We start from the raw sequence: 24,668 nt of genomic DNA, 5'->3' as shown, positions 1-24,668 counted from the left end.
TCTGACCTGCAGGGGCTCATAGTGGGGTCGAGCACTGCCAGCCTCCACAGCACCACCATCTCATCACACATGCTGGCACAGGCGTGAGCCGCCACCTCTGACTGGCCGTTGCTGCGTCCGGTGTGGCCACTGGCGCTGCTGTGGGACGCTGAGGTCCGAACGCTGTACCACCAGCTGATGATCTGAACACACGCAGTCAGACGACTCGGTGAGGTGTGTATCAGAGAATGTACAGTATACAACAGTTACCTTATATGAAAGGTCCTCATGTGAATGAAGGCCCAGAGATTGCCAGCACAATATACCGACATAAATAAAAGTCATCAAGTTGTTCATAATGTAACCAAAACATAATGCGTACTCATTTCATTGTAGTATAACGTAACTTAGAGGTCGACACTATCTGCCTTCTTTTCCGTGTTGTTAAATGGGAAATGCCCGCTCAGCCGTTGACGTAGGTTACCACAGCGAGTTCATTTTGTGAGGTGAGGCTGTATGTGTACTCCCGTGTTCCGTTTTGTCTGGTGGCTTTGAAGAGAGCCATATGACCACTTTCATTTGGCTTCTCCAAACTGCCACCAAAGTTACAGAATGTAACATTACAACATTACACTGACCATAACAATGAGTATATATACTGTGCATGTAGTGCTTGGAGCAGCATCATCATGCAGAAACCTAGTTCAGGTCATTTTGACGCTAAAACATACGTACTTCGATCAAAATGTGAATGTCCCGATTTGAATACATAAGGAACACCACTGGACCACAGAGTGATAAAAAACAATAAAGTAACGGACCCGGTCATAAATATGTGACATATGGTGTGGCCCATATAGATGACTCGATTATCAGATCCATACCTGCCCTGCCTCTGTACATGGTGGAATTGAAAACAGCATTTAAAACGAGTGTGTGTGAGAGTATATTGAGTGCATAAATAAAGGAGGTCAATATTTAAAGGATTCATTAGCAATATTTTACCACAGCCTTGAGATTCTTAAGCATGATCTCAATTCAAAAATCCAAACAACCACTGCAAAATATATTACAACTCTAAATGTGAGAATTGTTCAAATGGGTGGGTTAAGCCCCCTCTCATGTCTGCAGGTTACAGTTTTTACATCAACACCAACATGCTCATGTGTGTAGTTTTTTGAGAGTGTGCGTTATACTACGGCCGTACCTGTTCATAGGTGAGGCACTGTTCAGTGAGAATCTCAAGCAGCGGGGCGGCGTTGCTGTCTCGTCTCTTGAACATCTCCCTGACGATGGACAGAAGGTTCCAGATGCCTTCTGGCTCTCGGCCCCTCAGAGGTCGCAGCAGACACGCCCATTCAGCGGCGGCTGGCGGCTCCGTGGATGACAGGTACATGGAGTTTACATCACTGTGGATTAAACACACACACTCTTAGTACATTAATCAAAGAAAGTAGTAATAGTAATATAGTAAGAGTTAACTACACTCACTATGCTGATCAAAAATTAAGAACTCAGCCAGTATGTGTATAGCTATTTTTTGTATGAAGTATTAGTTTGAGTACAGCCCTGAAGTTAACAATACTCCTGCTAAATTTAGAGGACCAGGATTTGCTGTCGTCTATCTCTGTGGCTGCAGTTTACAACCAACTGAATACCCCTCCGTTCTCTCCTCACTTTACAAAATTGCGTTAGCATGAGCCGCCGAGTGCAAAACCGTGGTAGTGCCGCCATTATTACCATAATAACACTACTGAAGGAGCAACGGAAGTCAGACGGCGGTTTGTATCACAGTTTTACACTCTGCGGCTCACAGCATGTAGAGAACTACGGTGGCCTTCAGATACATTACATTACAGTCATTTAGCAGACGCTTTTATCCTACAGTTCAGATTCTATCATATTTCTACACAGACATTTTGGGGTTAAGTGTCTTGCTCAAGGACACATCGACATGCGACTAGCGGAGCCGGGGATCAAACCGCCGACCCTCTGATTGAAGGACGGCCCTGCTCTCCACTTAGCCACAGTCGTCAAAGGCTCCCTCTAGAGCCAGTTTATAGTTTGTCCATTCTGGGCTACTGTAGAAATATGATGGACTCTGTGGAAGAGGACCCGCTCCCTATGTAGATATGAAGGGCTCCTTCTAAGCTAACAAAGCACAACCATTCTTAGTTATTATAGGTCATGATACACCAATGAAAACATACTTATGAATAGGATATTCCACTTCTAACAGATCCCATGAAATGGTACACACTGGCCCTTTAAAAAATGCGTTAAGGACCGTTACGTGAGACAAGTAGTGCGTACCTGAAGACGACAGGTGAGGGCCCACAGAACTTGTGCAGAGTCTTTTTGATGTTGTCGCTGAGGGTCGACTCATCCAAATACCAAGTACTCTGGTCAGATGCTGAAGGGCCTGCTGTCGGGTCTGCACGCACATCATACAATGATAACTTGAGCTTTCTCTGAGCAAGGCATCCACAACATTAACACACCTCTCTCCATTCACAACAATGTCATGTAAGCAGACACTCTCCACAAGAGCAGCACGCAGGAAATACCTCTGCAACAGCACTGCCACCTAGCTGCAGAAACATGCAATCATTTAGGCTGACACTGGTTCACTCTCGTGTTTTCAGAGAGAAGCTTGACTGAAGTGATCTCCTGTGGTGATGACATCAGACGGTGCTCTATTGCTCAACGTCAGGAACATAGAAGTGTTATCATCACTGCTACTGTACCTGGAGCTCCACACACGGTGTTGATGGCGGTAGACTGAGAGGACAGCAGCTCATCCAGCAGCCGCTGAGCTGTGGGGAGGATCTGAGACACAAACAGGAATGCTTTGTCAGATATATATCCTGTATATGCAGGGCTCAACACCGACTTGACTTGTTAAAAGTGGTTATCTGCTGGTAACCAGGCATCAGCTTTTGGTCACCTGATATTTGAAATAAGTTAGATACTGTGCAGTTATAATAAGGACGGGACATACATTTTGAATAGTCATTAAATAATACAAATTAAAAAGGTCATGCAAGTATTGATTTGTCTTATTTATTCTGAATATTTTGTTTTTTCTGGCGCCTGGCCAGTAGAACGTGTGAGGCATTGAGTTGATCACTTTTCCGACCAAAGGCAGGATAGCACCTGCTCCGGCTTATCGATGTCTTGTAAATACTTTGCAGCATAACTTTACGTCCAGCTCAAGATACCTCGTCAGGTTCGGGTGGTTCTTTGTCAGTTGGAATAAATTTGCACATTCTTTTGTGATGCCGACGGGTTAGTTCAACTTTTCACTTCACAGTCAAACTAAATTGTTTGCTTCACACGCGTCTCTAAAACAGAGGCCCGAGTGCAACCAACACACATGTAGCTTTGTCTGGTTCTGACTGTAACAGCATCGAAGTATCACTGATGCAACAAATATAATAAAAAAAACATTCATTTTGGGGTTAAGTTCTGCTGTCGCTATATTTGTATGTTAAAAAGTGGAGCCATTGATGGAATTGGCTAATTTCTCAAAATGGTTGCGAGTGGCAACCTGGCAGCCGTTACTGTCAAGCCCTGATACGACATATAAATCATGGAGATATCATACATACACAGACATGGATGTTACCTGCTGAGGCAGCTCACTGATGAGGTACTGGGCGAACTTCTGGAGCTGGTCTCTCTGCAGCCTGGACAAAGACTCAGAGACTGGAGCCCTCAGACACACTGCTGATGCCTGCACACACACACACACACACACCTTAACAAGTGAACTATGTAGCACATCTGTGGGCATTCCGCTCTACTAGTTCCATTGTCCATTATCATATCGATTCTTTTCAAATAACTGATCATTTAGTTTTGAAAATCCCTGAATAATAAAACAATAAAAGCCCATCATACATTCCCAGAGTCCAAATGATGCGTCTTCAAATTGCTTATCTTGTGTGACCAACAGCCTGAAACCCCATACTGTCCTTTTAACAGCCATATTAAACTGAAACTGCTCCTTGGTATTTTCTGTGTGGTTGTCAACACGTTCTGTGTGGAGTCCGATGACAGACATTTCCTTCTCATCTGATGATGCTGCTGGGCCCGATACATCCTGTGGTCTATTAATACTTTCGCTTGGTTTTTCACTCTATGAAAATGTGACACGGTTTAATAGACTTTGTCTGTGTGGACATGAACTCACATTGTGGATCCTGAAGAGGCAGAGAGCCACCACATGGGCGCACCATTTGGCCCCGGCGCCACAGGTGCAGCTGCAGGAAGTGATGCGGCAGCGATCGAACATGACCGCCACATTGTAAGCCCCTTTGGACTGACCGGACTGACTGGTCACCACTGTAGCACTGAGATGGAAACCTGGACAAAGAGAGACAGTCACAAAAAGACAGAGGGGGAATGACACAACTGTCTTAGCTCTTCACTGTATATTAATGAACTCACTCAATTGAATATATTTTGTAAGTATTTTATGACTGAATTTGTAATGTACCAATTTATTGATACAGTGGAAGTGAATGAGTGCCTTAAAACCACATGACTTACTTAAGTATGCCCTCATTATAAGCTTCAGTCTAGTAGATTGGTATTCCATACAGAGCACACTATACTGTAAACGTTATAGTTTACAGTATGTTCACATCTAGCATCAACAAGTGGAGAGTTCTGAGTACAGGGGTGAATGTACCGGAGACACATTGAGATCCGATCATTCGAAGAGACCGCGAGTAAACTCACATCTTCTGTGTATTCTCTTTCTAGAGCAACTAGAGCAACATATTAAAATATATCTCATCTATGGGCTGTTTCTCTACAGACTACCAGACTGGAAGGGGAAGTGCATTGCTGGCTTTGTGTGGTGGTGTGTGCGGCACGGAGATCCCCGTGGACGGACGTTAGATAATAACCTTATATTTTTAGGTTCTTAAAATATACCCAAATTCTCAAATATGTAGGCTATTGTGGCTGACATTCCTGTAATATCATGTTGCAGCATCTGGTGTGTGAGTCATTTATTTGCATATGGAGCAGGGAAGGCTGATCTGATCACAAGTGGTCACTGGAGTTCTAATGCCAGGTGTGAACTGACGTACTTGTGATGGATCAGATCACACAAGACGCATGTCGACGTCAGGTCTCAACAGGGCCTAAGTGTGGTCAGTGACTACTAAACCCACCAATCTGCAGGGGGTCTTTGACAGCCCTGATCCTGTAGAGCTGTTCTCCACGTTGGAATTCATCCGGACTCCCATTAGCCAGGCAGGAATATAACCTGCAGCAAGAGAGGACAGGGAGAGAGACGGTGAGAGAAGAAGACAAGTCAAATGTGAAGCGAAGATCAAGAGAACCAGCGGATTGAATGAACCACAAAGACGAAGTACATCCACACTGCTGAGTCCTGTTTTCTACGCCAGTCATCCTGTTCAATAGGTCAGGTCAGTCAAAATTAAATTCTGGATAACTTTTTCTTTCAGGACATTAGATAATAAGAGTGTTAAAAAGGACGCTGAGTAGGTTTGTTGTGCTTCCACCTGTTAGTTGGTGGTGTAAGGTGGTGTGTGAAGGCCTCCTTTGTCTAGGAAACAACTCCATTTCATCCAAGCCTGTCGAGGTTTGCTACAAATGTAAGCTTGGGTTCCCATAGCTGGTCCCGTTAACTAAATCTCTTATCTCACTTAAAGGCAGGGTTGGTAATCATCTTCAGAAACATTTGATATTTTTGTTGAAATTGTCATTACATCCTGACAGCCTGTCTACCTGTCTGTCTGCCTGCGCATGTTTTGCCTGTGAACTCATTCCTCGTCACCATCTTAAAACAGCTGTAAGACCAACAGTAGCCATGTTGGTTCTTTATGTTCATAATGATCATTTAAGGGATGTCTTTGGATGTTGATCTGAAGGAACGGGCGGTCAGTGTTGACTACTTGGAGACTTTCTTGCTAGATTTGGTGACTTTTGGAGCTAATGCTGCTAGCTACTTTCACTGGAGCCCTGGGCTGGCACTGCAAAGAGAGAGCAGCTTAGTTTATACTCTCCGTAGGGAGGCGAGTAGAAACCGGCGCACGCCAGAAAATGGTGTAATCCCAGCCGCCGCATGCAGCGCGAAGGATCCGCAAGTGGTCGAGGCGCATGGTTGTGCACCTCTGAATTTTTGTAACCACACGCGATCACATGACTGTCCCAAATAATTCACTGATAAAAGCACTATTTACATGTCTAGGATTATACAAAGCACAACAATTCGTTTTTAGATGCTCCACAAATACGTCTTAAAAAAAAAAAAATAAATCAATCTACATTTGAGTAAATATTTTGCAGGCAAATCCAATTGTTCACATGATATTAAACTTTTGTTTCTTTCTATGCAATACTTGATTTCTTTCTTTAGAGGTCTTGTATAAAGACAATAAAGTAGTGCATGAATATGAGATATGACTTTACAGATGATTACAATCCCTCCTCATCATTGTACAGGTTGGTTCATGGTTAGAACAGTAACATCATTCAATCATTTTCACAGCCAAACACCATAATACATCTATAGCTGTCTGGGGCTCTTTTAGTTGGGGCCCCAGACCCAGGTTGCCTACCTTGCTTAACAGTAAAGTCTGCCCTGGTGTTTTTCCCTGTGAACAAACTTAGTTTTTCAGAGGGTGATTTAGTGGCTTGAGGGCCCCAGGCAGACGCTGTCCTGCTTTACCTTCCACCCGCTCTCTAACTGAGAACCTTAATATTGGAAGTGGTACAAGGAAATCCATTTAGGGTCCATAACACCACAGCAAACGTCCTGCATGCAAATGTTCATTTCAGGAGAGGAGTGAAAGAGAGCTTGAGATCAGCACTGTACTACTTCACATCTGTTCAAGCTGCTGCATCGTTGAATGAACAATAATGCATCGTATTGAGGGCATTGTTTTTGTAGAGATTACTATTATTATTCCAGAGACTTGTGATGCTGTTGTGGAGTGATTGGGCTCGGGCGGGACCAGCGGGATACACGGCGCCCTAAACGCACGCCGGGGTCATGATAAAGTTCCTTTGATGTTCACAAAACTTGGTGAACTCCAACTAATGGGATGCTAAATTTGCAAAGGAATATTCTACACCAGAGGTCTTCAACAGGGGGTCCTGTTTTTGGTTGATTAGACAATTTTTCATATTATTTTTATATTTTTTTCCCACAAATTGAAATGTCTTTAAATACACATTAACATGAATCCAACATATTGTAGCAAATGGATAAATGGAGGCAGAAGATCTTATCTTTCAGTCAGAAATGCACACATTCAGCGACACACAGGAGCTCTCTCAAGCTGGGCGCCGTTCACTGACAGCGAGAGACTAGGCTGGACCTGTCCCTCTAAGCCTCCTGCACACAAAGAGGAGGACCCGCCCCTATCGCTGCTGTGCCAATCACGAGGCCGCATGTTCCATGCTGGCTCCGTCAGGTTCCCCGTGACTGACCGAGAGCCTATTCAGTCCCCAGCTGACTAAGATCACAGACACAAGGACGCACGCTGCAATATTATTTGAAAAGAAGATACCGTTGTAAAAAAATAAATGAATGAAAAAACAACGACATTTACTTCACCCACGAATCCTTGTGCAATCATTTGTGCAAGATATTCCTGCTAAAACACTGCAGCTCCTCTCCACAACAGCCAACTACTGAGGCCAGTATATTATTATAAGTGTTTGGACATTGTTATGAGCAAAAATGGATCGTCTTGTAACTCGACCAAAAAAAACATGAATCTGTCCATTATTTTAATAGTTCAGTATTGAATGCAAGATAACAGGTATGTTTATAAAATTAAGAGACCACTCCAAATTTTTCTTAAATCAGCATCTCTACGTGTATGGCAGCCATTCCATTCCAGTGTCAGTTGAATTTCAATACAGGCACACCTTATTCTACTTTATGAGGTAGTGATTAGGTGATCACCTGAACCAAATCGTATTTAATGAAGAAATGTATAAAAAAACAGTGCTGTGGTCATCACTATCCTCTTGCAATAGGACCAGCTGGATGGCAGAAACAGTGCTAGTAGTACCTCAAAAGTAATTTTAATTTTTAAAAAAAAGTGACTATTGACCGTGCCAAAAGAGTTAAAAAGAAAAGTTTTGAGTGAGGAAAAGAAGGGTTCAATTCTGGTTTTACTGGCAGAGGGATACAGCGAGCGTCAGGTTGCTTCCATCCTTAAAATTTCAAAGACGGCGGTTCATAAGGTCAAGCAGCAGACATTAGGGACAACAAAGCTACAGACCGGCAGAGGACGAAAACGACTCTCCACTCACCGGGATGACCGCCAACTCATTCAAATGTCACTCAACAAGCGTAGGATGACATCAAGTGACCTCCAAAAAGAATGGCAAACGGCAGCTGGGGTGAAGTGCACGGCAAGGACTGTTAGAAACAGGCTGCTAGGGGCCGGGCTGAAGTCGTGCAAAGCTAGAAAAAAGCCCTTCATCAACGAGAAGCAAAGAAGAGCCAGGCTGAGGTTTGCAAAAGACCAGAAGGACTGGACCATAGAGGACTGGAGTAAGGTCATCTTCTCTGAAGTGTCCAACTTTCAGCTTTGCCCAACACCTGGTGGTCTAATGGTTAGACGGAGACCTGGAGAGGCCTACAAGCCACAGTGTCTCGCACCTGCTGTGAGATTTGGTGGAGGATCGGTGATGATCTGGGGGTGCTTCAGCAAGGCTGGAATCGGGCAGATTTGTCTTTGTGAAGGACGCATGAGTCAAGCCAAGTACAAAGTTGTCCTGGAAGAAGACTTGCTTCCTTCTGCTCTGACAATGTTCTCCAACTGAGGAGTGTTTTCTCCAGCAGGACAATGCTCCATGCCACACAGCCAGGTCAGTGAAGGTGTGGATGAAGGACCACCAGATCAGGACCCTGTCATGGCCAGCCCAATCTCCAGACCTGAATCCCATAGAAAACCTCAGGAATGTGATCAAGAGGAAGATGGATGGTCACAAGCCATCAAACAAAGCCGAGCTGCTTGAATCTTTGCGCCAGGAGTGGCATAAAGTCACCCAACAGCAATGTGAGAGATGGTGGAGAGCACCACAAGACGCATGAAAGCTGTGATTGTAAATCAAGGTTATTCCACCAAATATTGATTGCTCTTCCTAAGTTAAAACATTAGTATTGTGTTTAAAATGAATATGAACTTGTTTTCTTTGCATTATTCGAGATCTGAAAACACTGCATCGTTATTTTGACCAGTTGTCATTTTCTGCAAACAAATGCTCTAAATCACAATATTATTATTTGAAATTTGGGAGAAATGTTGTCAGTAGTTTATAGAATAAAACAAAACATTTCATTTTACTCAAACACATACCAATAAATAGTAAAACCAGAGAAACTGATAGAGAGATTATCAGTTTGGAGGTCCTTGGCCTGAAAAACATTGAAGACCCCTGTTCTACACCTTAAGCGATGATGTCATAGGACATGTGATAATACTCCGTTTTAGGCCCTTCACAGGTATGGAACTTTTTGAAACTCCTTTAGGATTGAAACACATCCATCTCGAATTTGGTGAGCAGAGTCTCAAGTCCTTCATGATGCCGAGCTGCGAAGTTTTTAGGTTTTCATTTAACTTAGCTGCTTTGGCGAGACGGGAAATTTGCATTTTTCGCCATGACAGGAATTTGTGGTAACTTGACTTTACATTGTCCAATCTGCCCCAAATCTCACATGCTGGATAAGAGTTCAGGTCTAAAGACACCTACTCACCCACATTGAGTTATAGTCATAACGGTACCCACTGACAACAGGAAGCCACTACATGCAGTGCTGGATGGTCACAGAAACGCACAGCCGTGTCAACCGGTATCCCTCTAGTACCCCGCTGTGCACATGAGCCGAGGGCCCGTTCGTCGCTGCTTGCAGCTTTAATTTAATTCTTATATTTTGTGTGTCAAATGTGAATCTTTTACATAAACAGTTGAAGTAAAAGTACACAGTAATATTGAGTTGAGTTGCATATAAGTGTTTCAGGTGCCTTTTAATGCTGTATTTTGTAAGTTATTTCACAGTACAAAGAGTTAGAATTGTAACATATTTCAATATTTTTCATATTTAAACATCATATAAATCTTAAACAGTTTGGGGCCCTTTAAGTTGGGGCTCCAGGTTCAGGCTGCCTAACAGTAAAGTCTACTCCTGGTGTTTTCCTCTTAACCGGAGTGCATTTCTCTGGTGTTTGTGACCATGAGGAGCCGTGACTTGTGTGTGGGACTCATCTATGACATGACAGGTGTGTTGCTGAAAATGACACTTGGCTCTCAACAGGAGACATGATTGTCAATCGGCACATCCCTAATAAAAGGTGAAGAAACAAATCCAGGTCATCAGTGTTCTCACCTGATGTCCTCCTCATTCTCGGGGAAGCTCCAGTAGGCGATGCGGAGCTGGAGCTGTTCTGGGACAGGCGGGTAGACCTTCTCCACCACCTCAAACGGGATGTGGAACGCTACCTGTTTCGCGGACAACTCCACCAGTGGAATCACCTGACCGTCTGAGGAAGACCACAGAGGAGAGGAACATGAGAAGAAAGACAGCTAGTGCATTGATGTTCCTTCACTCTAGAATCACATTATTGAGAGCGGTTGGTTAAATGATTTCTACACATTTTACCGATACATTTCCACGACTTTTAGACACATTTTCATGACCTAAATTCTCTGAAACGTCTGTGAAAGAATAAGAAGAAACATGTCAAAATGTACCACATTATATCTCAACTAAATTAATGACAAGCTATGGCTGTCAGGAAATATGACCTGAAAAAGATGGCTTGTGTCTTCATGACTTGTAGCCACTGGGGCTAATGGTTTTCAAAACTTACTAGCCACTCAGCCTTTTCATATCTAAACATCATGATTAATCTATAACTGTTTGGGACCCTTTCAGTTGGGTTCCCAGGTTAACCAACAGTAAAGTCTGCTCCCGGTATTTTCCTTTGTGACCGTGAGGAGCTGTGACTTGTGTGTGTGACTCATCTATGACATGTCAGGTGTGTTGCTGAGGACCAGAGGAAGAGCAGCGATGAGTGTGAACTTGTTTGTATGAGCGGTTCTCCAGAAAGCCAAAAATTCTGCCGGTTTCAAACAAACAAAAACCAAATAGATGAAGCAAACCAAAGTTCAAAGTTTGCTTTATTGTCAATCCACAATGTACTGGACATACAGGAGAGTTGAAAAGACATTTCTCTCTAGTCCAACATATAAACATATAAAGTGAATACAGTGCAATAGATTAAAAAAACATTTAGACAATATATATAATAAGAGAAAAAAGAACAAAAAAACTATCAATCTGTATTTAGCAGCAGTTGGACATGGGGATTTAGCAGCAGTTGGACATGGGGAGTCTTAAAAGAGAGGAGGGAGAGAGTTCAGAGAGTTCAGCTTCCTAACAGCCTGGTGGACGAAGCTGTTTGAGAGTCTGGTGGTGCGAGCACGGAGGCTCCGGTATCTTCTCCCAGAGGGCAGGAGGCTGAAGAGACTGTGTGAGGGGTGGCTGGAGTCGCGCACAATCACGGTCACTTTGCGGGTGAGGCGGGTGTCGTATATGTCCTGCAGGGAGGGGAGTGAGGCACCAATGATCCTTCCAGCTGTGTTCACTATGCGCTGCAGGGCTTTCCTGTTGTAGTCAGTGCAGCTTCCGCCCCACACAGTGATACAGTTTGTCAGGATGCTCTCAATGGTGCCTCGGTAAAAGGTGCACATGATGGGTGGTGGTGTTCTTGCCTTCTTCAGTTTGCGGAAAAAGTAGAGGCGCCTCTGAGCTTTCCTTGCCAGTGATGTTGTGTTGGCTGTCCACGAGAGGTCCTCACTGATGTCCACCCCCAGGAATTTGGTGCTGCTCACTCTCTATATCAGCACCATTGATGGTCAGTGGTGGGTGTTGAGTGTGGCCTCTCCGGAAGTCAACAATAATCTCCTTGGTCTTGCTGTTATTCAGAAGGAGGTTGTTGTCTCTGCACCACGTGGTCAGAAGGCTGACCTCCTTCCTATAGTGGGTCTCATCGTCATTGGTGATGAGACCTACCAGAGTAGTGTCGTCTGCAAACTTGACCATGTGATTGGTGCTGTAGGTTGTGGTGCAGTCATGTGTCAGCAAGGTGAAGAGCAGTGGACTGAGCACACAGCCTTGAGGGGCCCCTGTGCTCAGTGTGATGCTGCTCGAGGTGTTGTTGCTGACACGTACTGCTTGTGGCCTCTCACTGAGGAAGTCCAGCAGCCAGTTACACAGCGAGGTGTTGAGTCCCAGCTGGTCAAGTTTGAAGATGAGTTTTTGTGGGATTATGGTGTTGAACGCTGAACTAAAGTCTATGAACAGCATTCTCACATATGAGTCTTTTGAGTCCAGATGGGTGAGGGCTGGGTGGAGAGCAGAGCAGATTGCATCCTCCGTGGACCGTTTGGCACGGTATGCAAACTGGAAAGGGTCCAGGGTGGGGTGATTAATGGATTTGATATGTGACATGACTAGCCGTTCAAAGCACTTCATGATTATGGGGGTTAGTGCCACCGGACGGTAGTCATTAAAGCAGGACGGAGTGGATTTCTTTGGCACAGGTATGATGATGGTGGCCTTGAAGCATGATGGTACAACAGCTTGTCTCAGAGAAGTATTAAAGACATCCGTGAAGACATCCTTAAGCTCCTCTGCGCAGTCCTTCAACACACGACCAGGGATGTTGTCTGGACCTGTTGCCTTGCGGGTGTTGATAGTGGAGAGTGTCCTCTTCACGCTGGCAGCAGACAGGCACAGAGCCTGATCGTGGGGAGGGGGCGGAGTCTTGTGTGGACGTGTGCTGTTTTGCATTTCAAACCGTGCAAAGAAGCTGTTGAGGTTGTTTAGCAGAGAGATGTTGCTGTCGCAGATCTGTGGCACGGGTTTGTAGTCCGTAAGAGTCTGAATGCCCTGCCACAGGCTCCGTGTATCTCTGCTGACTTTAAAGTGACTGGTTATCTTATTCGTGTATTCCTGTTTTGCTTTCCTGATGCCGTGAGACAGGTCGGCTCTCGCTCTTCTCAGGCCAGTTTCAAACCCCCGGCTCTGAAGGCGTTGTTTCTGGCCCTCAGCAGCCGATGCACTCGGCACAAACTCGACACAAACCTGCACTCGACACAAACCTGCAATCACCAGTAATCATGCTACTAAATCTGCTACTTTTGTACTGTATTTATGCATTTCATTGTATTGTATAGTATTGTGCTGTACAGTGTAGTATTATAGTGTTGCAACAGCTGAATCAAGAGTTATTTTCCTTCCTGAGTTCATATGAGGCTTGACTGAGGGCCGGGAGGCGGGGCTTGCTTTTTGGGCCCCATAATGTGGAAGATCCGGGAACTTTCATCAGAAATGTATAGTCGGAAGTCAACCTTTTTGTGCTTCATGCACCACTGAGCAACTTTCATAATAATGAACACCATATCCAGTTCTCTCTATACATCCATGGCTACGAGCTGCCGGCTCAGGCGTCCTGGCCGTCCTGAGAAGGCCCATCTGCCTGATTCTGTGTGAATGCAACATAAGTACAACTTTGTCAAAGACAGATGCCACCAGGATCTATTTTGTCACAAATCTCTGACACACTAGTCCCATACTAGCACGGCCCTGAGAACAGCACAATGTTGCTCTTTCTATCCTAGTCACCATAGTTGGTGTAATGAATATAAAACCTAGATCTGTAGTTTTGTCAAGGTACAAAAGCTGAGAATAAATAAATAAAAGTCTAGTGAAGAATGGGCAGCCTAACCACAGCGACAGGAGTCTTACTGAGAGCACAGTGGTCTGTTGCTGAGAGAAGAAAAAGTGATGGGTCTCAGATTACAGACCTCACTTCCAAGCCAATAATGGTGCTGCTTTACCTTATATGGAGCAAAGCCCTCCATTCACAGAATGCCATCCTTGCTGTAAAGGCTCAGGGTCTCATGGTTACAGGGCATGGGTAACCCATCAAGACAAAAAGAGTAGCATCCCTCAGGAGTTGTGTGTGCTTTGCGTCACACTATGGCTTGGCTGATTTACTCTCACACTCAGTTTAAAACCAGACTCTTTCATTCTCTCTACTGACCAGCAGGGGGCATCTCCTCTGGCTGTATAGAAGTCTATGAGAAAAGGACTCTACTTCTCACTTGATGTATTCAAGTCTTCTTCAATACAGCATGATGTTCATTTAGTAAATTATGGTCCATTTAGAATAAAACAGACCATAAAGCAGAGTATGCTTTAGGGGCGGGGCTACACAGTGATTGACAGGCATCTACCAGAGACAGCGTCTCTACATCACTCCTCAGTGCAGATATGGTCACTTCCTGTTCACTGGTTGCAAGAAGTCAAGATGGCGACGGCCGTAATCTAAGATGGCGACGGTGAAATCACAGAACTCAAGGCTTCAAAACATCAGTCCACAAACCAATACGTCCACTTCTACAGTCTAAGCTTTCAACATGACATGAAGCCATCACTGAGATGTACAGATCCTGGGTGCAATTTCATCAACTGCTGCTTTTCTGCAAAATTAACATTTGTTAAGAAGGCAAACTGGGCCTCGCCTCTATGAGGCAAACAAAGCGAACGCTAGACGTTAGCTATTTGGAGATGCTACAATTCCATAGCTCAGTTAAACAGCAACATTTCAAGTAAGAGCAATTAAAAACAGTTTGCACCACAAACATGCAGTCAAGCACGTTCCTACATCAAGTGCTATTTGCACTGCTTGGGCAAACAGAAAATAAGTGTTATAGTTTTCATTTTAAAACTTTTGAAGGTCACCTTTTAGGTTTTGGTGATGGAGGTGTGATTGTACCTTTTGCTATTGTCTCAGTTATTGTCTCAGTCTTGTTTTCATAGCTTCCTCATTCCTATCATCATATAATGTGGTAACATTCCAATTAGAGCCCAACCAATGGCGGGGCCGATATGCTTTTGCAGATATAATAATCTGCATGCGTTGTTTGATATAAAAGTGTTATGTGATGTGTTTGAGGCCATTCAGTAACACTGACGCCAAAGAGCATTGCCACGGTCATTTACAACTGCAAAATGTGCTGTTCAGTACATATTTTCTTTCATATCTAAAATATATATCCACCCATTCTTGTATTCATAATGTCTGACAACAGGCAACAAGAATAAGCTAAATATAGGTATATAATAATAATAATAATAAGTCAAAGTTTAAAAAGTCTTATCAAAACATAAAGTACAAAAGTAAAAGTACTTACTGGCACAAACCAAGCCAGAAATCTAGGTCTAGTTATGGATTCAGACCTCAACCTGAACAGCCTCATCAACACAATTACAAAATCAGCCTCCTATCACCTGAAGAATATATCAAGGATTAGAGGACTTGTGTCTCAACAGGGTTTGTAAAAACTTGTCCATGCATTTATCTTCAGCAGACTGGACTACTGTAACGGTGTGTTTACAGGTCTCTGTAAAAAGTCTGTCAGAAAGCTGCAGCTCGAGTCCTCACTAAGACCAGGAGGGTGGATCACATCACTCCAGTTCTGAGGTCTTTGCACTGGCTTCCTGTCAAACAAAGAATTGACTTTAAAATCCTGCTGGTGGTTTATAAAGCACTGAATGGTTTAGGGCCAAAATACATCTCTGATCTGCTGCTACCTTATGAACCATCCCGACCCCTTAGGTCGTCTGGGACCGGTCTACTTTCTGTTCCCAGAGTCAGAACTAAACATGGAGAAGCAGCGTTCAGTTCTTCTGCTCCACAGATCTGGAACAAAGTCCAGAAAGCTGCAGGTCTGCTGAGACCCTCAGCTCCTTTAAATCAAGACTGAAGACTTTTCTGTTTGCTGCCTTTAATTAAACCAGATTCAAGGATATTAATCAATTTCTGCATTTTACTACTGTATTTTATTTCTTACACTGCTTTTTAATGTTTCAATCAATGTTCTTAAATCTCCTTTTGCCTTATGTTTTGATGCTTTGAATGGTTTTATGTGAAGCACTTGGAACTGCCTTGTTGAAATGTGCTATACATATAAACTTGCCTTGCTATGCAAAATGGCCTATTTCAGAATAGAAATATATTATTGTATTAAAATGATTGACGGACTGTTCATTGCGTTATTGTTGCAGCTGGTAAATAAGGAGCAAGTTTTAATTTATTTATATAGTTCATATATTACTTTACATAGAGCTAAGCTGCTCGGGAATTTCTCCCTGGGGACTAATAAGAAATTATTGATATAATAGTACATTTAATGAATTAATCACTTTGTACTATTAATCTCAAAGTAACTAAAGCAGTCAGATAAATGTGGTGAAGTAAAAAGTACAATATTTTCCCCATGAGTTGAGAAATGCCATGAATCTAGCTAATGCTACCTAGTTTAGCTAACATTACCCATCAGGAAGGTGGCTGTAAACAGACAGCAACGTTAGTAACGTTGAGGGAAGAAGGTGCCTTTAAGTGAACGTCTCGTAACAAGATCAAAGTTGTGATCGGCCCATAGAAATGTGAAACTATGACGGTAGCGATTCACTCAGACCCCCAACCACCCATCTCAAGGTATTAACAATTTTTTGGATCTACATGAGTGAAGTGTATGAATATGATCCTTCGTACTTAGTTAGGTTGCGCTTGCATGTAGTTCTACGTGCAGCTTTCATTTCAGTTGTGGAAGAGAAATTAACCTTTTTCTCAGTCAGCCAATCATTTGTCATTTAACCTGATGAAAACCACAGCCCATACCATACTTATTACCGTTCCCCTCCCCAAACAGCTTTTACAGCTGCTAGGCTTATGGTCAACAAGCTCTGCACACACCTGCCCCTCTATAAATACAGAGCTCAATTAAGTCCCGCCCACACCAGAGGTTTCCCTTCTTGTCAGTTGCGTCTGCTAGCAGAGAAGAGAAAGACGCCTCAGAGCTGCTGTGTGGTGAGAGGCACTACCAACGAGGTAAAGAAGCCAGGGAACCCAGAGGATACAGCCAATAAGATGTGAGGCATCAGCAGGAACAATGGGGGAACTGTGGGATCCTGACACTCAGGATGCTAACGTCACGTGTGCAACAAGCATTTTGTCCAAATATCAGTGTTAGGCTATCCATATTTCTGTAAGTTATGCTAGTTTCTTGTGTTATACCGTAATGTGGATACATCAGAAAGCTGCAGTGTTATGTTTGCAAGTGCCTCACCTTACTAACACATGGCTAACATTAGCTCGCTAACAGCTAACTTTTCCCATGCCATCATCATTTTAGTTATCAACTGCACCCCTAGTAGACACAGGGTGCTAAAATAATCCTGACAAGAAAGCATGTTGACCCTTTCATGTAGACGTCACTGAGGCTACATCCACACTAATACATTTTGGTTTTACGACACACAGTCACTACTGAAATGATCAAATTTGCTTTCCTTTTCACTAAGATTGTATCCAAGGAGCCCGATTCGGCTGCCAATCTCACAACTGAATTGTCGCAGAGCAAAACGTTGTGATGAAACAATGGATCATTCCTTAATAACAACATGGCTATTTAAAAATCAAAGAATAGGCCTACACTTATTAAACACACATATAGACTGAAATCAGCTGGGGGAGGCACGTAGAAACAGCTGTTTGCGGCTTGCTTCTCTCTCCTGTACCTTCTCTTCCCTGTCGTTTCCCGTCTGTAGATTGCTACCATGGGGATGATAGAATTAGGACCGTAGTTCTATTTACAACCACGACAAGCAAGCAGAATAAGAAACCCTGTCTCTGTCTGCTCCACACACACACACGCACACGCACACGCACACACACGCACACGCACACACACTACCTTTGGTAACTCTGGGATCTTTACTCAAATTTAAAATTAAGTTCTGTGGGTTTGAACAATGTTTGTTTGGACAGTGTGAGTCTGCAGGGCTCAAAATACCACATGCATAGGCACGGAAGTGCATCAAAAAAATGTATCAGTGCATGGAATTCTCAGCTCTTCATGCATCTGTGCACGTAACTTGGGACAGAAAACATGTTGTGCAGGCTTGCCAACTCTCGAGCATTGACCATGAGATGTCCATTTTCTCACGCAATGAAAAACTAATTTATTACAGATTAACGTTGCAGCGCGAAAAGTGGTCACTGTCGGCACGTGGACAGAGGAGACAGAGCAGCACCGTAAAACACTGCAGTTATGTAAGCAGTCGATTGCGTAAATCCAGTCAGGCCAGCCCCGCTAGGTCTGTTTGTGCTGTTATGGTACCGTACTTGGAGCAGCCAACGACAGCAATAATTCATTATGCATCGTATAGTAAATAAGTCTTATTGAATATGTGATGTCATCAAAGAAATCCTAAATCCCCAAAAGGTTTCTGGAATGTAATTTGCTGAGAATCACAATGGATTTCTGCAGAATATGTCCCCGACCATGACCATATACAATTTGAAGTAGTTTTATTGCACATTATTGTACAGAGAAACTGAACTCTAATAACAATAAATAAGTGTACTCTTGTTCAGAATGACTGCGGCTGAAATGCCAAGAAAAACGGACAAATGTACCAAATGGTGCATAGAAAACAATCTTTGATGAGCATGTACATAGAGTAGTATTTCAAGCACTGGTTTGAAACAACTAGCTGGCTAGCTTTTAGTGGTGAAAATCACCAGAGGCCCCACGATACGATACCACAATACGCAAGTCCCGATACGATATTATCATGAAATGTAAGTCACGATACGGTATTATGACACGTAAGTCACGATACCCCAATACGCAAGTCACGAAACAATATCACAATACGCAAGTCACGATACAATATTATCATGAAATGTAAGTTACGATACCATATCACTATACATAAGTCACGATACGATATCATGAAACATAAGTCACAATAAGATATCACTATATGCAAGTCACGATATTATCATGAAACGTAAGTTACGATACCACTATACGCAAGTCACGATACGATATTATCATGACACGTAAGTCACGATACCACAATACGATATCACAATACGCAAGCCACGATACTATATCACGATACACAAGTCACGATACATAAGTCACGATATCACGATACGCAAGTCACGATACGCAAGCCACAATCCGATATCACGATATGCATGATATGTAAAATCTTACCATTGGTAATTTTAATTATGTATTATAAGCTGCTTAGAGCTAGTGCTAGGAAATTTAACAGGTCACAATTCATCTATAATATCTATTTATGTTGCTGTAAAAACATCTCTTTAAAACAACTGGATTTATTAAAGTTTCTCACCAAAACTACATTTTACAAGATTACATTTGAACACATCATGATAACGTTATAATTTACTTTCGTCCAATACCTATTTTTACTGAATGGAGTTTGAACGCACCACAATGTAACTCAATGTAACCTCCTCACAGCTCTGAGCAGCACTTTATAACAGCTGTCAACGTTACTAACGTTACTAGCTCTCCTCCAGTCGATTTCAAAATGGATTTGTTGTTAACATGTATCATTATCAGACCAGCGACTAGAAAGCATTAATGCTGATCTCCAGATCGCATATTTTCACCTAATACAGGATGATGATGATGGGCAGTAAATTGGATTTCACACTTTGATGGTTAAACTTTGTAATTATCTGAGATTCACACGACTCTCTGGTCATTTTATACATCTAAAATGCTCCCACGCTGCTGATTTAAGGCTCTTTTTGGCTGATGTAAGGCTGGAGTGCTGGTTCCCTCTAAAAAGTTTACAACAACACTTCAGGTGAGTGGCAAGTCATTCAAACACACAAGACAAACCGGCACACACACAGGTGTTACAGGACTTGCACTAGAGGACATTTCACCGCACACACAAACATGTCGATATTCAGGACATCCAAAATATCTTAGCTTCTTCAATTGTTATGGTTATGAAACCATGACATATAACAGCAGTTATGGTCAAATCGGTTAATACAGACATCCCTAATTGCCATATTAATAGTTGATTTAAAAAAAAAGATTAATACTTGGCGTTCGTGTATTGATGAAATATTGCCATGCAAAATAGCGGGATACTATGCTGTATAGATTATTTTTCTGCCCCACTCTTACTGGCTTTCTTAATAAAATAGTCTAAAGTGTCCTTTTTTCAGTCTCAGTCAGTAGAAAAGATCAGTTCTACTATGAAAGCTTCAAAACCACCAAAGACGAAACCCAGCTCTTGGAAAAGAGCAAAACCTCTGACAAAGATAAAGCTGCTTAGAGAATTTGGTACGATTGAAGTTAGAATACTGTTGTGTCCTACAAAATAAACTCACTCATTACTCTTTATTATGAAATGACAGTAGGCAAACCATTCGCAGCAAACATGATTTGGAAACTGCCAAAATTCATGTAGTTGAGCAAAGAACATTATTAAGAAAAAATTAACAAGACTAATTTTTATCTATAGAAATTGTAAGGAATTTTATTTATTATACTATATTGATCCCTTTAAGGGGGAAATTTGTCTCTGCATTTGACCCATCCCTGTATATAGGGAGCAGTGGGCTGCCAATGACAGGCGCCCGGGGAAAAACCAACCTTTAAACCAACCTTTCAAATGGAACTAGTTCATTTTCAGAGTAAATCCATAAATATTTTTATTGTGACTGATATTATTCTGATAGCTAGGGCCAGAGATCTACTTACTTGCATGCATTGTTACTTTTGTCATGTTTGGAGGCTATATTTGCTCAGGCTAAAGCTGGAGATTTAGTTGCTTTTTAGCCTTGCGTTGGCGTGGACCACCAACTGTTCATATACCGGCCTATGCACAACACGTGCTCCACTAGAGGGCACACCAGAGAACTCAGACCGTATAAAACTTATTGATTTGCATGTACTATATTGTTAATTCTGAGGTCATGGCAGAAAAAGAAACAGTGGTGCCATCGTAGATGGTATGTGAGGCTCCTAAATCAAGCACTTCGACTTCTAAAATGGTTCTGATCCGTCACTATTTTGACAAGGATACTTGTCACTGTGCAAAGGCAAAGACGCAGTGTACAAATGCAGGTAATTGCGGACCTGGTCTCTTTGCTCGTCTTTAAAACTTCTGCGATTTTTTCCCCACTGCTGAGCCAAACTGACCCCGTTACATCACCACATTGCCCCTACAATGCCCTTCCGTTCATGTGCGTATTGCATCTTGTCGACACAAAGCGTTGATTTCTCCAAATGGACGCAAGATACGCGAAGCAGCCATCATGCGCACGAACGAGTAGTTAAAAATAAGTGTATCTCCTGCCGAGTAAACGGCCACATGTAAAAGCAGCTGGTCCCGTAGCACATGGCTTTCCGTCTGTTGATGAGTTTTGGTAAACAAGAACACAGAAGTCTCTGGAGAACGACCTAAGAGAGGAGCAGAAGGTTGCTGGGAGGCATCAGCACACATATGATGTACACTGTATGCTGACTGACTCTGATTGGTCAGGAAACACATCTACTTGTAGCCAGTGGGCCCCAGACTGCCCACAACACTACAAGCCATAGAATGATTAAAATACACAGGAGTGCACTTCCAAAAGGTTGTGAGATTGAGACTGGAGTAGTAGCTTGTTGCGAAAAACTGCCAATGTGCTTTTGCTTAAGTCCAAAAACAGTGACTTAAAAGTGACTAATATATCAGTCCTGCTTTGAAACACATGCACAGCGATACATGGACAGTGCTGGACTGTTATTTACTGAGCTGCAATAGTGTCAGCGACAGCCACAGTGTTTGGAATAGGACTACACTAACCAGCACGTTTCTTATTGTAACACTCCAGTTGATACGAATATTAGAAAAATATAAAATAATAATTGTATAATAAGATATCACAAGTGTTCCAGCAACAGGTCATACTGCTTGTGTACTTTAGCCCTGCTGTAATACACTTCATAAAACCTTCACACTTATTACGGAAATTGACGCAATATCTCAAAGTATTCACAAAGAATGAACATGTGTGTGTGTGTGTGTGTGAATCCTACCTTTAATCTTGACAGTAGGAGAGTTGGGTCCAGCGGACTGCTTCCTCCAGCCCCTCCAGTTCTGACAGAGGCTCTCGGCCTCTGAGATGAAGGAGCACAGAGAGTCTTCCTCGAACCGGTCCGAGTCTTCGAAGGAGAACCTCTCTCCATCCTCCCACTCGGCGAACATCAGTTCCATTACATCCACTTCTTAACTGCTTCAGAGTCCAGGGGACTGAGACTAGAGGTCACGGCCTTTTGCTTCAATCTAAAAGATTCAAGTGAGACCCGGCGGACAGTGTCCAACACTGGGGGAGAATAAGAGTCTGAAGACTGGGGGAGGGGAGGCCACTAGCAACCAAAACAACCAGAACACAGCTGAGAGAGAGGCTTATTACCGCTGGGCCCTCACACACAGCTCCATAATACGGACTGTACTGAGCCAAACTCACCGGATAAGTGTTGTTACTGTCAAACAGAACGAGGAGAATAGAGTGCTAAACTTAAAATGTCCATCCACTAACGTTATGCACGAATACACCAGATAGAGCTCCAACAGCGCTGACAAGGGATTTCGATGTGATTCTTTAGAAGTCATTAAGTTGTTCTACTTCTTTCAGCCAATCAACTGGACCACTAACGTTGATATCTAGATTATCTGTTAACAGTTACACGAATCCCGAAAGTGTGTGTTTCATGGCGAAATACTTTAAAGAGTCGACATCAAAAACACACGTAGCTTGTAGTAATGCCGAATGTCTTCTTTATTCTACATTTAGTGTGCTAGTTCTGTTAGAATGCTGGGCTGCTAATGCACATAACATTTAGCCGACGTTAGCTGAAATGCTAATTATGCTAATAACCGCATACTGCAACACAAACATCTGTCATCCGATGCAAACGACTATATTAAAGTTAAATTGGTTTACGAGCCCCAAAACACGTTTGTCCAGGTCGGTTTACCGTCGTTCTGCTCCGGTACAACCGTGTATTAGCTAAGCTATATGCATTAGCAATATAAAGCTAACCCCAATCGGCTAACTTGAGCTAGCTTCAATAGCTGTTTGTTTACATTTACCGGTGACGATAAACAGCTTTCGTACTGTACGAACTACATCTTATTTACAGCGCGTATCTTCTAGACTTTTGCATTTTCCTAGTTTACATAATGTTCTTATTTCGATCTTAATCCCCCTCCGAGCTCAATGTTTTCCTTTCTTTGTATTAGTATAAGAGCCTCCTCTCTGACGTTCACAGCTGATATATCCCTCAATCAGCTCTGATGCAGATATCTGAAGAGTCCTTCACATATCTTACTTCCCGACTGACACCGGCTGTCCGTCGTCTTGTACTCGCCTCTGCCTCCAAATGACACCGGGATCCCCAGATGATTTCCCGCATCCCCCTCGACCAGGCTCTATTAGAGTGTATCTGCCGGGGGAAGATGGCTCACCTCTCTTCGGCTCCTCCTCTATCAGCTGATCACAGCTTCCGGCTGCCAGCTCCAGGCAGCGTTTCAGATGGCTTTCAGCTCGGATTGAGGCGTCTCCAAACCAAATACACCGACCTGAGCATACTGTCACGTATAGCGCTCTGACAGTTCAAAGCTGATATTGGGCTTTTACATTCCTGACTTTCGATTTCATTTCTATGACCTTATAAATATGTCCCATCCTGACCTCAAGAGCTTGTGGCCACATTGCTTACTTGAGGTGCACTGTCCCTGTTTACAGTCATGGCTAGTGACTATGGCCCATAGTTATATGAGCAATGGTTGAAGAACTTGTCAGTTCCTTTGCTGAAGTAAAGTAGCAATAACACAAATTAAAATTACATAGGTACTAAGAAAACGTAGGGAAGAAAAGAGAATATATTGATTGTGAAAAATGGAACCTCATCCGGATTTTAAAAAAATATGTAGAACATTAGTCAATTCTCATTGTTGAATCTGAAATGTAGTTGTATAGAAGTCTAATGCAGAATGAAATACTCAAGTAAAGTACAAATACCTCAAAACTAAGCACTTGTGGCACAATTATTGAAAGCACTAACTCATGTAGCATATATCAAGTATCTGAACCATCAGCACATTGTCTGCCTTACACTATGTTTGAAATTGTAAAACACACCTTTTCCAAACTACAGTTATCTACAATATACAAAACTAGAAGCCTGTGTGTGTTTTTTGAAATATCACACTCAATTATCAATCACCTGCACCCAGAATGCACCTGTGAAAACACCTGTTACAAATTAGATTGCTTAAAAATCAGAGATTGAGCCCTATAATTCGGACTCTTGCTGTGCACAAAAAATACTGTATTTAGTTAACGGTACAATATAGTAACAATGTAAAGCATAAACTTTATTGGAGAGAGCTATTTATTTGGTAATTGTTTGTAAAGTTGTGCAAAAATACCACTTTTAGAGTAGTTAATATAGTTAAATGTTTGCTTTTGCCAAAGATGTAAGATATTTAGTATTTTGAGTGTGTGTTTGGGGATTTTGTGTAAAGAGGGCCCCAGAAATGTTGTTTTAGCAGTTGCAAAAAATGTCATTATTAATTAATACAATAATTGTTTTGTTTCTGACTCGTCTCCATCTCTGTATTGTTGTGTGTGCAGAAGGAATACAGATTTTGCTGCAGAATTTGCTGTCCACTGCTATTGCAAACTTAATGTTTCCTCAACCTGTTCTACATTAAAAGC

The 24,668-nt window shown here is 42.6% G+C and overlaps 1 protein-coding gene across 7 annotated transcripts in view; it reads right to left on the bottom strand.

The window, feature by feature from the left end:
- Positions 1-23,437, bottom strand: part of zswim8 (zinc finger, SWIM-type containing 8) — a 44,099-nt gene extending 20,662 nt beyond the window's left edge. For 2 of the 7 annotated variants that reach the window (XM_076077196.1, XM_076077197.1), the window contains exons 1-9: positions 21,982-23,437; positions 10,367-10,520; positions 5,166-5,260; positions 4,175-4,347; positions 3,608-3,715; positions 2,727-2,808; positions 2,293-2,413; positions 1,187-1,388; positions 7-182 (exon numbers count right to left, since the gene is read on the bottom strand). In XM_076077196.1, coding sequence (XP_075933311.1) covers positions 7-182; positions 1,187-1,388; positions 2,293-2,413; positions 2,727-2,808; positions 3,608-3,715; positions 4,175-4,347; positions 5,166-5,260; positions 10,367-10,520; positions 21,982-22,159 — 1,289 coding nt within the window. In that variant the 5' untranslated portion in view covers positions 22,160-23,437. Of the gene's footprint in view, positions 1-6; positions 183-1,186; positions 1,389-2,292; positions 2,414-2,546; positions 2,570-2,726; positions 2,809-3,607; positions 3,716-4,174; positions 4,348-5,165; positions 5,261-10,366; positions 10,521-21,981 lie in introns of those variants that run through there. The other 5 variants (XM_076077194.1, XM_076077193.1, XM_076077199.1 and 2 more) reach the window with 3 other exon arrangements.
- Positions 23,438-24,668: the final 1,231 nt, after the last annotated feature.

The sequence above is a fragment of the Anarhichas minor genome, unplaced genomic scaffold (genome assembly GCF_050575085.1).
Source record: "Anarhichas minor isolate MPS153535 unplaced genomic scaffold, ASM5057508v1 ptg000058l, whole genome shotgun sequence".
NCBI lineage: Eukaryota > Metazoa > Chordata > Actinopteri > Perciformes > Anarhichadidae > Anarhichas > Anarhichas minor.
Note: the sequence above shows the minus strand (reverse complement) of the source record. Positions and strands in the feature narration are given on the sequence as shown.